At 38.1% G+C, this 18,232-nt stretch overlaps 1 protein-coding gene across 3 annotated transcripts in view; it reads left to right on the top strand.

Moving 5' to 3' along the window:
• The window catches only part of LOC127352104 (ephrin type-A receptor 6-like), a 51,077-nt gene that overhangs the window by 26,122 nt on the left and 6,723 nt on the right, over positions 1-18,232 (top strand). For all 3 annotated transcript variants that reach the window (XM_051380257.1, XM_051380258.1, XM_051380259.1), the window contains 6 exons: positions 3,939-4,094; positions 5,031-5,381; positions 14,194-14,318; positions 14,663-14,825; positions 15,844-15,949; positions 17,604-17,674. In XM_051380257.1, the coding sequence (XP_051236217.1) occupies positions 3,939-4,094; positions 5,031-5,381; positions 14,194-14,318; positions 14,663-14,825; positions 15,844-15,949; positions 17,604-17,674 (972 nt within the window). The remainder of the gene's footprint in view (positions 1-3,938; positions 4,095-5,030; positions 5,382-14,193; positions 14,319-14,662; positions 14,826-15,843; positions 15,950-17,603; positions 17,675-18,232) is intronic.

Raw genomic sequence — 18,232 nt, 5'->3', positions numbered from 1 at the left:
CCAAGCCTCTGTAGGTTACCTTTTGACACTCAAATCTCAAGTATTCATAAGTGCTACAGCTATAGTTTAATCACTGCAAGGTGTTTTTAAAAGTCACTGTTTAACCCACAGATGATTGTCATCTGACTATGCAGTTCCCCTCAGCTCTACAGAGCTTTAAACAAGGATCTTTTGGCAGAAATCACCTGGAAATTAGTAATGAATGAGCCGTTTGTATCTACAGACTCTGCGTGTTGCCTTCCATGGAGGCCGCCATGTTTCTAGAGTAGCCCAGAATGGACAAACCAAACACTAGTTTTAAACGGATGTTTCACAGCCACTGTTGTTTCTCCTAAGACGGGGAGGGTGACGCAAGGGAGTTGCAATCTGCAACTACACTGCTAGATGCCACTAAATCCTACACACTGGTCCTTCAAAGCATCCTTAAGCTCGAACTATACATTAAAAATAGCCTAATTTTACACATGATCCATGATTATGACAATACAAAAAAAGAAAAACCAAACAAAAAGGAAATGGATGGGAAAAAACAGCATTTTGACAATATTTTAGAAACCCCCCCAAAATTTCACAAATCATGTTTTCAGGGGAGCTCATGTCTCATTAAGGGGGCTGAGACCCCCCTGGCTCCCCTGTAGTTCACACCCTGGTTTTACAGCCCCTAGGAGTTTGATTTTAGTCACTCTTACTGTTGAGATTAGATTTTGAGAGTCAAAGAGAAGCTACGGCTCCATACCATATATCATAAAGACTCATATAGTAATGGTTGTTGGACACAAAAAAAGGACATCTCTTGGGCTGAGGAAAAATTATAACCGATATTGTTCACTATTTTCATACATCTTGGATCAAATGACTGATCAACTAATCAAAAAAATAATCCTTACTTTAAGCACTAAAGGTATTAACTGGTGAAACACGTGTCCGCATTATTGTTGTATGTTTTGTGTGTACAGCAGTACAGGTAGTGTGCCTTTCATGAATAAGAATGTGTTAGATTGACAAATACCCAAACACTGATAGTGAAAGAAATTGTATCTCATCATGAGTCTGTGTGTACGTGTGTGGGTTGTTTTCAAACTTTTTGATAGAAACAGTGGTATAAGTATTGTAATTGCTTTTTGGTGGCGATCTTCCCAGCGTATATCAGAGAGCAGGGAGCAGCTGGAAATTCAAATGAATCTGTGTGTTTGTTGCCTTTGGCAAGAGCTCAGCATAGGAGGGAAGTAATATCCAAGTGAATGAGGGACCTCAAAAAATTGGAAACTGGGTGACAAATTACTCTTCTCATGAGGAGCTAAGCAGCAACATGATTTTGGCAAGGATCTCTGTTTGTGTGTCAATCTTTTATCAAATCCCTTTTACATATCTGTATACTCAATTATGTCCACCTGTTTATGCAGATTGTTTTTTCCTTGTATCTCTTTCCTTCTTGCAAAATTCAATCTTCATTTTAACTCTACCTTGCATGTCATGTCTAATTAGAAATTCTCTTTCTCTTTCTTCTCATTCAAAACCACTGGCCATTGCTATTTAAAGACATACAGTGAAATTTGAATGGATTTACAATCTGTTGGTGAAGTCATTAAACTAATCTACGACTCTTTTGATAATCAATTAATTGTTTGAGTCACTTGTCAAGTAAAAACACAGAAATTTTACTATTTGCTTTCATATTGTCAAGTGTGTGAGTTTGCTGCCATTCCCTGTTTTGCATTTTTGTTTTAGAAATTATCTGAAAATGGTCTCACTTGCTCACTGCTTTTTTATTATTTTCATTTATGTTTCATTAAGTTGCACCTTCCTCCAACGCACCCTTTCATGCATTCAGGTGTGTGGAGATTTTTTTTTTATAAATACTAAAACAATTGTTCAATTATGAACATTGTTTCAGATTATTTTTCTGTAATGCTCAACTTATTGATTAGTCACGTCTGATTTCATTTCCACCCAACTGTCAGTCAACCAATGTTGTCATTGGAGAAAATAAACCAGGACAGTCATTCTATGGGGATGAAACTGAGGTCTTGATATACAATGTATGGACCTAAAAGCCAATCAGAAATGATTCTTTTCCATGTCCATGGTAACGCTTACAGTACTGACAAGATATGAGTTTCATTCCACTTTCTTATATTGTGTTTATAAATGGTATTCATCATTATTCTCTGTGGGAGGGGAACAAGGGGAGATGCATTTCAAACAGTCCAATTAGTCTTACAGACGGAACTTCTTCAGGTCTCTACACAATGAATTAATGAATTATTATTATTAGTTGAATAAACAACTGAATTGTTGATGCTACGACTATAAATACTCCAACAAGTTTCTAGCCTCTGGTCAACGCAAGTAATAACCATCTACCCTGAGGTTGGAAGTCCAATCGTCATTCAACCAGTAGGCTACTCTCCCACGGGTCCCCTAAGCTGACATATGTAGAGACTGGAGATACCGCATCAGTTGGTCCTCATTACAATCTGAAGGATTTCGTTTATCTAACTATTGAATTTACTGAAATATGTGTAGCAATTTCATTCAGTTTACTTCTTTTCAGGAGAATAATCCACTCGGTAATAATAATCCTTTACAAGGAGTCAGGGGTGCAGTACTGATACTGGGTTCGCAGCTGGACGTAATTCATGTAACATGTTGTGAAATGTATCGCTGTATAATAAAAAAGGGCTAATATCAACAGAAGGATTATAGTGGTAATGTTTCTCAATGGAGGCAATAATGCATCAGACAATAACAGACTTATGTAATATGGTATGTTACTGATGCTGTGTGAGGAAGAAAAGGAGTGAACGTGGCTTTGTGCTTCTCCCTTTCTGAGGAAAAAATATTGAAATGTTTAAATTATAAAATCCTTCTGGGAGTCTGCTATGAAGTCTTGATTGAATTTCCCAGTATGCTACCTTTTTCTCTATCATTGCAATGTCTGTCATATAGCTGGCATATTTATTTGATGACTGTGAAATTATTACCCCACCCCCGTACATATATTATCATGCAAATCACTCTGCAATAAAATTATCCCCAGATTCACAGAGTATTATATAATTACACTATTAGTGCTTTACTTTTCACTGCTGAGATAAGTCTGGGGAGAAGGAGGCAATCTGCAATGGTTTTGCCATCTTCTGATAAGCCTTAAGGGAAAGAGCGAAGGAGGGGAAAGCAGGAGGAGAGATGGAAAAAGGAAAAAAAATATTGGGAGGAAGATGAAAAAAATCAGGAAAAGGTGAAAATTGGGGCAGAGCAAAACAGTTGGAGAAAAATTGGAGCGATAAGAAAAGGAGAGTAGGTTGAATTGATGGAGAAAAAAGAAATGGGAAGGTAAAACGGGTGAACTGGAGGAAGTAATGAGGTAGGAAAGTGAACCGGGGTAAGGATGAAAAACTGAAGAATACTTAGGTCATATTTATATTACTACTTATATTACCCTCAATATGCTGTTTTTAGAAACAGATTATTTGACTCAATGAGTGATTAGTGAAGAGTGTTTTTTTACCAAACAGATTTTTCAAGTAACTTTCTCTCTGGATCTATTGTTGACCCTGAGTTTTTTTAAGATTAGCTGCAAACTACCCTTCATGGGCTATGAACATATTTTGTGAACACATCTGTAATGAGTTTATTACAAATATGTGTGGGTTGTGTGAGTTTGAAAGTCTTTATTCAGTGAAGGGGTATTACAGGTGTGTGCCATTTGTTAGACTGGACAATGGACAAGACCATAAGCATGTGGCTTATTGAGGTAAGAAGGAAGTGAAAGTGATCCATAGTACCTCAAGAAATAAGGTCAGACCACAGGTGAGGGGAGAAGCAGCTGGGGCTTTGAATTAAATGTATGTGTGCTGATAGAACTGCAATTGCATGAGGAACGTTAACTTTGTGTAACTGGCTTCTTCCTCCTCTATCTCTCTTTTTTTTTCTAGCTTGTAAGCCTGGCTTCTTCAAGGCGTATGCAGGGAACACTAAATGCTTCAAGTGTCCACCACATAGCTCCAGCCATGACCAGGCTGCCACCATCTGTCATTGCGACAAAGGCTTCTACAGGGCTATTAAAGACTCCTCTGCCATGGCTTGTACAAGTAAGTACAATAGTTGCAAAAACCAAACTTTGTCTGACAGCTGACAAATTCTTCTCTGTAATTTATTTTAGTGTGTTTCCACCATCCATCTGCTCTTTTTTATTATAGCAGTATGACTGAGCTAAATTTAAATGTCTCCATAACTTCATGCCTCCATAACCTCATATGTCTGTTCCTCTTAACTATGAAAAAAAAAAACATCTGTTATGATATACCTTATGCATAGATATGAGAAATTCTGATGGTTGTATTTAATGAAATCGACAGCATCCTGGAAAAAAAACTCCAAAAGCTTACCACCCACACGCCTGTACACAGATATTCAGAGACACACTCTCAACTTATGATCACTTTGCCAAATTAGATGTACAGTTGTGAAAAGTGGGGGGAAAACTGTGTTCTAGCCAAGAAATTGACACATAGGCTCTTGGAATTAAGGACTGCAGAATACGGAAAAAGACAACCACCCACACACCTATAGTACCTACAGGCATACACACACACAAACACACATATACTGACGATTCAAGTTATGCTAACTTGTTGCTAAAGGTCATTTAATTGTCAGATTTTGGAGAATATGTGCCAACTTAAGCTTCATCCTCAAGGTTTAGATGAGTGATGTATACTTAATACTGATACTTAAATACAAACCTGAATTTTTATTAGTAAGTAGTATGCTCCAAGTTATTTCTGCTCATTTCAGGGTTTTGTTAAACTAGACACTGTTAGTGGCTCTCCCAACTGGTCTACAGTGTCTGAAATGGCACCAGTGATCATAGATCATATGGTTTGTCCACATATGTATTCAATAGATAATACCTAAACCCCTCTATATGTGTTATGCTATATTTGTAAGATATTTGTTTAACAATACCTGACAAAGTGATCAGTGAGTTATCAGTGAATAATCTCTCTCTAAATGTTTTTCTTCAGGGCCTCCATCAGCTCCCAGGAACCTGGTCTCATTGATAAATGACACAGCTCTCTTCCTGCAGTGGATGCCTCCTAGCGATACAGGAGGCAGGAAGGACATCACTTACAACATCCTGTGCCAACGCTGTGATGGAAGTGACGGCGAGAGTGGCGTGACACAGTGTGAGCCATGTGAGCCTGACCTGCGGTTCATCCCACGACCACTTGGTCTGACTGGTACCTCCGTGGCAATACTAGACTTTGCAATGCACGCCAATTACACCTTCCATGTAGAGGCCATGAATGGCGTCTCTGGGCTGGGTGTGACTGCACGCTCACTGGCAAATGTTACCGTCAATACACACCAAGCCGGTGAGTTGCAGAGTTCTTACCTCCTACACAAATGTAGGACTGACTTATATTGATATGGTTTCTTGACATGGATAAGAAGTGAGTGCTTAAATAGATATTGGATTATTGATTATTCCATCGACAGACAAAAAAAATTATTGATTATTCATTTGAGTCATTTATCAACTAAACTAATTATTTGCCAATTATAGCTTCTCAGATGTGAGCATTTGCGGAGTTTCTATTAAGAACTTTGCATTTTGAACTGTTGGTCGGACAAAAAAGGCAATCTAGAGACTTCACATTGGGCTCCAGGGTCCCATTTTGAGCACCATTTTCTGATTAAGTTAAAAAATATTAACATTAATAATGAGTTGTTAAAAAAAAAAAAGTTGTTAGTTGCAGTCATGAATTTCATAATTACATATATACATTTTAAACCATTTTTCAGGTTTGGAATAGTACATGGTAAGCTACAAAATATTGCAACTCATTCATCATTTTAATCCTGCTGGCATAGGCAAAATGGCCATCTGGAATGGTGGGAATTTTCCCAGTGGACCATTCAGCCTGTGGGATGGCAGGGGGCCAAGTTTACAAACTTACAAAAACTAGCAGGTTGCAAAACTACCAGGAGGTTTTACTTGTTCAGAAGTTCATCTTGCCGCTCTCCAAAAGTGCCTGCCACCCCTAACTATCTCATTCACATGAGCATTAACAAGGTGTTCACCAAAAATACCAAATTGAAACAAAATGTGAACAAATAGTCTACATTCCTTTAGTGCCCTGTCCCTGCATCCCACATCTTCAATTTACCTTTTTTGCATTGGTTGGATTACCTGTGCACTGGTCATGAGGGACTACTTTGGTAATATTACTGTATTGTATTTGATAAATTAAACTATAACTTTGGTGCATAGTGGCTGAGGGCCACCAGTGACTGCAGTTGTTGTTGTTGACAGGGCATCTGCAGTTTATGTATTCCATTTGCTCTCTTTTGCTGGACAGATTGTTGAGGGTTAACATCCAACTAGCCATATTTAGCTGTGAAATGTTAATGAAGATCAAATTTGCATGCTTGTACGCATATAGTGTTGTTATATAATACCTGATTCATAGCTCATGAATACTGTGTTTTGGAGCAGATAAAGATATTTCACGCTACGATTTATTTATTCTGCAGCAAGATGTACCTTTCTCCCTCCTCAGCCTTCATGTCATTTCCCACAGTCCCTGTCTCTCTGTCCATCTAAATGTGTCAATAGGGGAAGCATATTTCTGACCCCTGAATAGCTGACAGAGTCACTGTGATCTGAACCTAGTCCCAATTAGTAGAACTTGGCTGACCTGAGGTCAACTACAGCTAGCAGTCCTCAATGCAGCATTGTCTTGGGCTTGAGATAGGAAAAAATAAGAGACCTGAGTTCAACTACTGAAACCTGAACCTGATATTTTAAGGGCAAGAATATTGATGGAATAATTGATGGAGAAGGTTGAGAAGAAGGAAGGTAAGGAGAGTGGATTAATAAATTATAGTGGGGTGTATGTGCACATTTTCTCCCCTTTCAGCATGAGCAGCAAGCTAGTATTGAGATTAAATTCTGATGAGAATATGAGACAGACACTCATCAGTCATCAGTGGCTCAGATATAAAAATATGGAATTGGGAAGTGGTAAAGCATGGGAAGTACAATGATATACATTTACAACCGTTTTACAAGATATTGTCCACTTTTTCAGTTTTATAGACAAGAAGATGCTATGTTGGCTGAAAGTTTGGTCTACAATTACAGTAATCTTGGAGATGGCCTATTTGTCGGATTACTTGTGCAATACATGTCAGTCTCTGAAAGACGTATGGTCTGGTTAGTAAGTATAATGTTAATTATTATTATTAATGTTCATCATCTTAGTGTAGCGTGTTAGCAAAATCATTTGCTAAATAGTGCTAAATACAAAGTACTGCTGAGGATGATGTGAATGTCACTAGTTTGCAGTTATTCAGAAGTGAACAGAAGTATTGGACAACATAGAATTTTGACCTGAAGATGATGCCAGACTTAGGGGAGTTAGAGAGTTTCCAAAGTCAGTAGGATTAATCTACTGGGGACTGCAAATGCCTGTACCAAATTTCATGGCTATCCATCCAGTAGTTGTAGAAATATTTTAGTCTGGAACAGTGGTGGACTAGCCATTTGGCCAACGCATAAGAAAAGAAAGAGAGAACAGATTATTACTGTGAGCCAGATTCAAATTCTAATTCAAAAACTGTGGCCCATGTGTAAAGTACACAGGTGAAAGGTAGCATCTAGCAGTTGCTGCTTTGTCAAAAGCAGTAAAATGGTTGATCAGAATGATGCAGCACTAATGATGGAGTCCAAGGTTTAAGTGGCAGCAAGGAACCAGACTGTGTAATTTTACATTTGTTTTCAAGTGTTCAGACTGTGCAAATGCTCCTATTGTGTTTGTGAATGGAAGACTTTGAAGTGTAATTCATGAATATTACCATTTTCGTATTTCTGTATTATCATGTTCCACCAACCGCTCTGCAGTTATTGGTTCTCTGTAAGGATTTAGTGTAGTTGTGTTTTTTCAGTTTTTCAGGCAAAATGAAGTGCATGGTTGGTAAGTGAGAAAAAAAAATAATTGTCTTGAATCAGGCTCCTGCTCATTCAAGAAAAGTTAATAACTTTTAACAGTCATTTCCCATGGCGAATCCTCCCCTAGTATACAGTAAAACTGTTGTATTAAAGTATTATTTTTAGAAATAAAATGTTTTGCTGTCACCACCATGGAAGCCAGATGTCAGGTGTGTATGTGTCACTTCATACCCATCTCTCTGGCAAAGGCAGCTAGGCTGATGGGAGGAAGTTGGAATGCAAAATAATCTCTGTAGAGGAGGAGAAGCAGCCTGTGGGGATGTTCCCATTAGGATGTTTAGAGTGGATTAACTTGTCAAACTGCCTTTCCTCAGTAGACATGCTGTATGCACACACAGCCAGACACGCATGCAAACAAGCAGACAAACAAATTCATACATACGACAATTGCACACACATTGCTTCACCCATGTACCACCTACAGCTTTGCATATGCTCTGTTAGTCATTTGCAAGCTCTTCCCTGTGCTCTCTCTTGTGTTTCTCTCTCCCACACACACACAAGTCAAACTGGAGATATCCTTTTGATTGAGTAACAATATATAGATATATAGATAGATATATAGAGGTCCATATATAGATATTTATCCTAGAAAGAGTACAATAACTCTTTTATTCTGTGATTCTTTGATAGAGAATGATCCTGATGTTTTTTGCAGTTATATAACAGTCCTGCATATTCTATGTGGGGGGGGGCAAAACAGCATAGAGAAGTGTTTTGTAGATCTGCACACTGTACACCATTCAACTGTTCGAAAGCAGTTTTTCCATGGCTCATTATATGCAGTTTATTAGACTCAACTGATAACATGAGTCCACAGGTCATTCACAATATCATGCATTTGCTAAAAAAAAATGTTAATGAACAAGTACATGCATGTGACATTTAGTATATATGTTGTACATAGAGGAACATTGTCCTGGAAGCTTCACGATGATGCTGTCTAAAATCTTTTTAAACTACTTTAAAGTGCCATATGTCTGTTGTTGTGAAAGCAAAACATTCTTCAAGTCCTTTAGAGAAATACTATAAAATCTGAAGAGGAGGAACATTCATTCAGTTGAGAGAAATGCTTGTTGTAAAACTGTGTTTGTCTAAACTTATGTTTGGATGGACAGGCTCATTGCCAATTAACGCAGATGCTGCAAGGTGATTCATATAATTGATTGTGATATTATGCCAATGATGGAATAATGACCAATCAAAAGCAGAATTAGCAATTAAATGGATTTTTTTGTGAGATGGAAGGGGAAGATTAATTCTCTGCTGGCTTGCTATCTGTTTGTAACTTGCATATTAATGCCTCATTATGCTAAACCTATTAATCAGAATTACTAATAATCTCTCTTCCCGATTGCCTGTGTGCTTGTCTAACCTTGATGGGTTATAATGCTCAGTTAAGCAAGATGCATGATCACTTTGTCTTTGAACAGAGTGGAGTGTTCGTCGCCTTCGATGATATGATAAACCGGAGTCAGTTTTGTAGCCGTAAGAGGCGAGCAATATCTGTTGAGTCATGGATTGCAGAAAACACATTTGATCATCTTGAATGCCTAGTTGTGCGTACTCGTCTCCACACTTAATTTCACTTTGTAAGGCAGGATGCTGGTTTCCTGCTTGTTGAAGCTGATGAAGGTCAGCTGTTGTCCTAACACCTCTCAAGGCAGTAATGCAGAGCAGAGGGAGCAGGATGATCTCTGTGTTTATGAACTCTGTAGATATTGCTCAGCAGAGCGTTTCTTGCCAAAGATTCCTCCCACAAAGTTCACTGCAGTATTCTGTAAAAAGGCACAGAGAAATCAGTGAAAATTTGAGGAAAAAAAGAGGAAAAATGCGCTCCCACAGCAACCACAAAGATAGACTTGCTCTGTGTTAAAAGAAACTCTTATGTAAGATTTAAAAAAAGGAAAGATTGTAGCAGAGGCTGAATATGTTGGCTAGTGAACCTTTGAAAGTTTGGACTGAAGATTAAACCTGTGAAGTTTACATGTTTTTGTTGGCCGTACACGTATGTGTGGAGCATGGCAGAATCTAAATTACTTGAATCAGTCAAATTCAATCAAATCAAGTCACTCGCAAAATGTGAGATATAATGATGTATTGAACCTTTGCTGAAATAATTGAAATTGAATAGCTGCTGGTTAAAATGGTTAAATCCCTGCAGAGTTGCACTCATTGTTTTTCAGTTCTTTCCAATACTACTGCTCTGCTATTCCACTACTACAGATTTTACCTGTTTTCATCATACTAGAAAATACTGCTTTAAGATCAGAAAAATAAATACTTATTAATAAGTCATCTTGTAATAACTTGTGGCATTATTGGCGGTATTTGACAATAGCACACGTTTACCCAGTGGTCCAAACAGTGCAATAAGTTACATTCATTCATAAGTGTGAATGTAGTTATGTGCTGATGCTCTCGGTCTTTGGAGCTGTTGTAATATACACCGATCATTATTATGGCGGGGAGAGAAGGCTGGCTGGTGTGGACCAATCCAACAGATGAGCTACTGTAGCTCAAATTGCTGAAAAAGTGAATGATGGTTCTGATAGAAAGGTGTCAAAACACAGAGAGCATCGCAATTTCATTCACATTTGCTTTTTATAAATCATCTTCTAGCATATGAATCCGCTTTGAAGAAAAATATTGCAATTTTTTTTCAATTTATTCAGTGTAGTATTCTGTGTAGTATACTGTACCGTAAATGTGTGCGTATGGTACAGTATACATTTTAGTTTGAATAAAAAAAGTAGCATATGAACCTCATGTCGACCTCAAACCGGAAATTTCTGGCCATGTTGACTATTTTTTTTTTTTTTTCTCACAAATTTGGGTGAAACCAAATATGGTTTTGGCTCTGGTATCTTCGTCATCATGATTATTTATTAACAGCAAGTGTCAGGCAAAGTTCTCACATGCTAAATCCACGTGTGAACATCTCCTTCTGTTTTGTGGTGTCCTGATTCAGGAGATTTTCTCTCTTTTACTTTGCTCTTTTCCCCCTTTCCTCCAGTGGATTCTCTTCTGTTTTCATCTCCCTTGCTCTGGGAATAAAGCTGACTTCTATTTATATGCTCAGATGCTGGGGAGATGCAACCTCGTGGGATTTCTTTGCAGCTCTCCCTGTTCACTCTTTCTCCCTCTCTTTTCTTCCCCCTCTGTCCTTTCTTTATCTGTTTGAGCATGTGTAGTTGAGGGATTAGCCTATTTTTAACTAGAGCTTATAGATTCTCCATTATCTTTTGATGTGTGTATTGTGATTAAACTTCAATGACCATAAGTGTTTTCTTTGACCCACTCATTCGTAACAGTAGGTGTCTGACCAGTGGATTGATTTATCCTAAACCTAAAATAGCCTCTTGTATAAGAGTTTAGAGGGTTTTTAGAGAGTTTTCTCACTTTGCAAAAATGTACACAGACACACACACGCACACACACACACACACACACACACACACACACACACACACACACACACACACACACACATGCATGGTGGTAGATACATAACATTATACTGTATGCTGCAGACAGAAATTCCCTCTAGTAATGTGATTCTCACAAACATTCTTATCCCTAAGTGGGTTACGCATATTTATCTGCCTGGTTACACTGAGGCCAACTGGAAAACTTCACCATTACTTATCCGAACATGACATTTAGGGGCACCATTCTTAGATACATTATGTTTAGCACATATAGAGCACACTTATTCATTCATAGTTTAGGGTCTATTTGTGCATTATTTTGAGGATTTCACGCACAGAATCCTTTTATAGTTTTATTTACATGTAAGACTGATAATAAGCCAACATGCTTGTGGTCCTTGTACAATGGTCTTTGGTGATAAACTACAAACTTTGGACCTGATTTCATCTGTGCTATTCTTAGCTGGACTGATATGTATTTTTTGTAGCTGCTCTTCTTCAGGTTATTCAGTATTCGCCTCAGATTTTGTGTGTGCCTTTACTTTACACTTCCATTTATTCAGTGTATTACTGCAGTTGTTTCCCGTCAATACTGTGCACTGAAACTAAAACTATTAGTAGGTTAATGGATTAGTTTATCAACAAAAAATAAATCAGCAATCATTTTGGAAATCATTTAATCTTTTAAGTAATTGTTCAAGCAAAAAAGCTTAATATTTCTATTTTTTCTTTGTTTTATGACATAGTTGTTGTTTGGACTGTTGGTCACAAACACAAGTAATTTGAAGATGTCAACTTTGGCTTCTGTGCTTGGCATTTTTCACCAATGTCAGACATTTTGTAGACTAAACATGTACCGATTAATTGAGAAAATCTGCAAAGTAATCAACAGTGACATTAATTTAGACACAACAATAAAATATATGGAGAGCAAAATCTGAAATGCTTTCAGCTACCTGACATATTTCACCTTGCTGAAGGATATGTTTAAAGGAGCTGTGTGCTTTGTGGTAATGAAGTTAATTCAGGTATGGCACAGATGACATTTGCAAAGCAACTCAGTAGAGTTTGTCCTTGCCTTGCCTGTGTACCACTTGCACTGTAGTCTTCTGTCATATATGGTGTATGTTTTTGTTGGTGTGTCTGCTGTTTGCCATTAATAACTGCAGCAGGCTGCCAGACTGAGAGGCATAAGATATTCCCACATCATCTCCAGGTGCTCTGTACAACTCAGACACCACCTGCCACCAGGATAGAGAGGGCACATGTTACCTGGAATAACATGGCCGACATGGCGGATGTGTGATCAAGTCCAGCGACTGAGCTCCTGTCCATGTATGGTGCTGTAGGTTTGGAATGTGTGTTGATATTTAAATGATTGACACACTTATGATGCTCTGTGTCGCAGACAGGACGTACTTTGAGTCTTAGTTTCCTAAAGAATGCATGTTCAAACAAAGGAGTCTGAGTTTGTGCTTTGTAATATAACTGCATCAGCATCTCTTGCTTCTGGTGTGCACCATTTTTCTCTCTGGCCTTTTTTTTGCTTTAATGCAAGTTGAAATCGTCAAGCTGCTGGACTGTGAACTTTTTGACAGGATGTGAAAATCGCATCTGAACCCCAGTGCGTCTGACTAAATACAGTGACACATCACCTTTCTCAACTGCCCCATCCGGTCTGTGACCTTCTGTGTGTGGTAACTCAATTTTAGACATCAATCTGGGATTGCATTTGTATTCCGACAATGATCCCCCAGACAGCACGCTCGACAACAGAGACTGGATCTATTAGTTTGCCAAATCATATTCTGTTCAAGCGAGGGTTTTATGAATAATTGATGGTAAATATTTGAATCTCCACTAGGTGATTTTGTGTCTCCTCAGCAGCCTTGTGTAAAATATTCCCCGAAATTCAGCAATAATGACAAACATGATAAACAGTCACTGTAGGTCTAGTGGTTTGGTTAACAAAAATGTTTCTCTCAGGCTGCACATCAAACAGGAGCTGGACAGTAAAATGGTCGTTTCTTGGCCCTCCTTTCCCTTTGGGTATTCCTGTGAAACAATTTCTCTTCTAACACCACAGAGTCATTACATTGCTCAAAAGTTGTTTTACTTGAGAGTGTCTACTCTAACCTGCAGAGTATAGTGGAGATGTTAGGTATATAAGTTAGATATATAAGGCATGGACTTTTTGTCAGGCTCTATTTCAAACTTTTTTTTTCCAGTTTGGAGTTCTGAAAGCTTTTGTTCAAAGTTTATATCTTTCTTGTGATGGCTGAAGATTTTTTTGAAATGTGTTTTGCAGACGTGTCTCTGAACTCAGTGGATTCACTTTAGTGTTCACTGCAGTGGCTCAGGCAATAAGTGAGTGGAATCACTCATTTCTTCATTCCCTTGAGCCTCTTGGACAGGTGACATGCATAGTCCTGTTGCAAACTTGCCATTTCTTTTGCTCATGTTTCTCCCATCCTTATACTTCATGTCAAGAGTCACACTTTAGTGCATATACATTTTAGTAAAAAAAAAAACCTATAGTGGAGTCACTACGTCACTACGCTCATCCATATCATGAGCTTGTGGATGTGTGGAAGTTGATACCAGTGAAGGAATTTACCAACAAACTGACATTTTGTGGTTTAAAACCTTGAACTTTCTGGTGTACATAATTTTAAAACCTCCTCCTCAGTCCTTGTTGTCAGAACTGACTCAAAGCCCTGCACTCCTCCACTGCATCCTCAGGTCCTGCTCTGGTGGGTGTAGTCAGGAAAGATTGGGCCTCTCAAAACAGCATCGCCCTCTCCTGGTCACAAGTGGAACAGCCGCCTTCAGACATAGTGGACTATGAAGTCAAATACTATGAGAAGGTAAAGTCTTTTATATACTAAAAAAAGTCAGCATTATTTTTCATCAGCATGTTATGTTCAGTTATTTTAGCATTGAAATACACCACCAATGATACACTGAGAACAATCACTGCTCACAGAGCAATGTGCATTGTTAGCATACGGAAAGCCAAATGCAAGTGCAGAATCATCCATAACGTACTGCTATCTCCACTTTGTTCACCATCTGCTCTGATAGTTAATAAGATAAAAAATGACGTGTTTTGTTTCAAACGTTGTTGTGGTAATGAGTTTATGAAAACACATTTGCCTGCCAAAACTTTCTTCTTTTTCTCATCTCTAGCAATCTGTTTCTGCTTTTCTAGGAGCAAGAGCAGCTGAGCTACTCATCAACACGGACCAAAACCCCCAGCGTGGTGGTAACAGGCCTCACGCCCTCGACTGTCTACGTCTTCCACGTCCGCGCTCGCACTGCTGCTGGCTATACAGCCTACAGCCCCAACTTTGAGTTTGCTACTGCAGCTGAGGGTATGACTGCGGAGGAGTGAGCATGAGGGAATTGTGGCTGTGTTTTGTTTATATTGGCTGTGTTTTAGGGAGGAATGCAATTGATATTCACTCAGTTGATTGGTTTGATTTTTTATTGGTTTTTTTTGTTTTTTTTTAAACAAAAGCACAGGAGAAGAAAGAATTTTAAAGCCAGAGATCAACAACAACTCTATAAAATCACTCGAGACATTTTATGGTCATTATTTGCTATGGATCAGTGAAACTCATCAGTGTTTTCTCAGGCATGAGCCATTTATTTAAATGTTTATAAGCTCTGTAAGTTCCTGATGCACACATAACGCTCTGCTGATCCTAATCCTAAAATATGCAGTAATGCACAGCCTCCTACAAGATACACACTTTCAGTAATAAATATGCTGATGTCCACCTTCACATTCTCATACTCTTATATACCAATGCATCTGACTTAAGTCAATTTCTAGACTTCTACATATGTGCCATCTTCTCTCTCAGCTTATTCAGTCCATACAATGCTCACTCTCACAAAGCTTCATGTCACACAAGACGCAGTGATTTAGACCTTTGTCCTGTTTCTTGACTGTTTAGACCAGGTTGGAATCAACGATGTTCAAAAGTTTTCCTCTTTATCCTAATAAAACGTATAAATGGCACAAAAAATGTAAATGTATAATTTGTTGTTTGCTCACAGGCAAAAGTGCAGAATATTTTAAGATATTAAAATGTGGTTGCATTGTTTATAGATATGTTTTAGATGGGAAAGCTGAGTGAGAATACAGATACTATGAGTGGATGCCTTCTATTGCATTTTGAATAGTGGTGAATGTGGAGAAAGTTTTAATTTAGCAACATAGAAACTGAATATGGTTTTTAATCCATTCATTGTGTTATGTAAATTTGGACAGCATAATATCACAAAGTAGTGTCAATTCTCTGGTTTGAAGTCAGAGAGATGTTAATATTAACAGGTACTGATTGGTATTTCCTCTTTTCCACTTTGCTTTCTCAATTTCCTTAGATCCTGATATCGCTGATCAGGGTCAAGTTCTGGTGGTTGTCACTGCGTCTGTAGGAGGCTTTTCCCTGTTGGTCATCCTTACGCTCTTTCTCCTCATCACAGGCCGGTAAGGCCCCCCAGGTGGTGGCTTAACACATCTGCACAAACAAACACACACACACCTCTGTGCTTCTCTTCTCATAATCTCCAGAGTGACGCTACAACCAGAGGTCTGTTAATGGACTCTCTTTTAGCCACCAAGCAGGCACTCTTATTTTCCAAATGGCTGAACCAATTTTCTGCCTAATTACTCAGCATGTAATGCATGTACCAGCAGTTTGCTCCATTCCATTAACTTCCACAGGTTATCTCAGACTGTTGTCTTCAGTCTGCTTCTGGTTCACAGGGTTTTACCATTAGTGGCACTTATTAATAAACAATGAAAAATGGCCCAGAATCAGTCGATACTTTGTCTGGACTTTTACCTAATTGTGTTATAAGCTGAAGTGATAATTACACAATTTGCAAATTTCATATTTCATTTCGGTCGACTATCTGTACACAACTTGTAACTGAAATTTTGAATACGGGAAATTGGTGAATGTGACAAATTCTCAGAATTCACTTGTGTATGCCACTTAAGAATAAATCTGCTTGTGCATGAGGTCCAATGAGATACACATTTCCAAGGTCATGCCCTGAAGATGTATGTTTAGTCCATATTTCAATGTTAAATCAATAATTATGAATGTATTTTTGGAATGGGCTTTATTTCTTGGAAAATCTCCACTCACAGGAATGCACTTCTGCTATTCTGGCCCTTTTCACCTTCCGTCGCGTACTTCAATCTATATTTTAACAATCCCCGTCCTCATTTTCACCTGAAATATAATTGTACATGTTCAGTATTAGAGGTAATATTACTGCATAGGTGAGCCCACGTCACAGCTATCTGTCAGAAACCTGTCCCTCCATTAAGTTTGCTACAGAGTTGTGGATGAGGTTCATGCCAGGATGCCAAGGATGAGCCACATAGGGTAATGCAGAGCCAGAAAGACTACAGTAAATGAATGAAACTTGCTTTAGCTCATATTTCTCTTTGACCTAGGTACGACTCAGTTTCAATATAATAATGTTTTTCATGGCTTATAAACTATTTTTGTATAAAAAAAATATGTTGAAAAATACTAGCACATTTAAATTCTATGACATTTTCAAAAGGACAACCTTTTTCTGTGTGTTTTTTACATGAATGATGCAAATTGTTCTTTTTTGTGAATACTAGTGTTTGACTACTTTTATTACGATTTTCCCTCACTGTGGAGACTGAGCCTTTAAAGCCTTGAATTTGTGGGACTTTGAATTGGATAAATGTGAGGAAATGAAAGAAAATGGAAAAAGGCGAGAACAAAAATTACTCTACAAGAATGGGTTATAGAAAAGAAGAAAATGGCTGTGTTTTTTTCCAACACAGACGTTTTTGCAAACCAAAAGTTTGGTGATGTGGCTGTACAGGCAAAAGCATATTTAAAAGAGTTTTTGGTGGCGTTTCTGCTATATAGTGTAAATGCATAAATGTGCACTTTTCCACCTTTTGTCATGAGGGCAGTAAAACTGTTTAATGTCATACTTCTTCCCTGGTAATAATGTCAACTTCCACTGTGTTTCTGAGCACAAAACACTGAGAGGGTTATTAGCAGACAGTTAGGCAAAAGGCTGACATGAACAGGAGTGTGATGAAAGTTATTCTCACTCTTTGGCAAACTGCTTCACCTATACAGGTGTCAGGGGTACATTAAAGCCAGGATGAAGTCAGAGGAGAAGAGGAGGACTCGCTTCCACAGTGGACATGGTACTGTATATAATGTTTTTTATTGTGTTTGTGTGTGGGCTTTGACAAAAGTTATACAGAGTATACACAAAAATGGTAACCGTCTCAGATTTTCTAATGTTTTTTTAATACAGTTCACAAGTAAACTTTTATTGTAAATCATTTTTAAGCTCAAATGGCGCAATAGAACAGACTTTCCAACTCAACTCGCGTTCTTGCAAAATACTGCTCAAGGCCCAAAAGGCTTCAAACGGATCATGCGTCATCTATTTAAAAAGCAACATCAGATTAGAGCTAGACCGATAAATCAAGCAGGACAGTATATTGGCCAATTTGAGCTCTTTGCAGATATATCAATATTGGTGTATATGTCAACCAATAAGTAACAAGAATATGCAGTACAGATGTGCCAAATCAGGTTTAAGATCATTCAGAAACAGTGTCTCCTTTACATACACTGGTTTGTCCACCACAGAGCCATAACAAGTTGATTTTTCAACTGTGAAAAGTACTGCTTAGTATGTATCTTGGTCATAATTCTTTAAAAACTAAACCTAAGGGACCCATATCAAGATTGTT

This window comes from Dicentrarchus labrax, unplaced genomic scaffold (genome assembly GCF_905237075.1).
Source record: "Dicentrarchus labrax unplaced genomic scaffold, dlabrax2021, whole genome shotgun sequence".
Classification (NCBI taxonomy): Eukaryota; Metazoa; Chordata; class Actinopteri; family Moronidae; genus Dicentrarchus; species Dicentrarchus labrax.
This window is presented reverse-complemented; position numbering and strand designations above follow the sequence as displayed.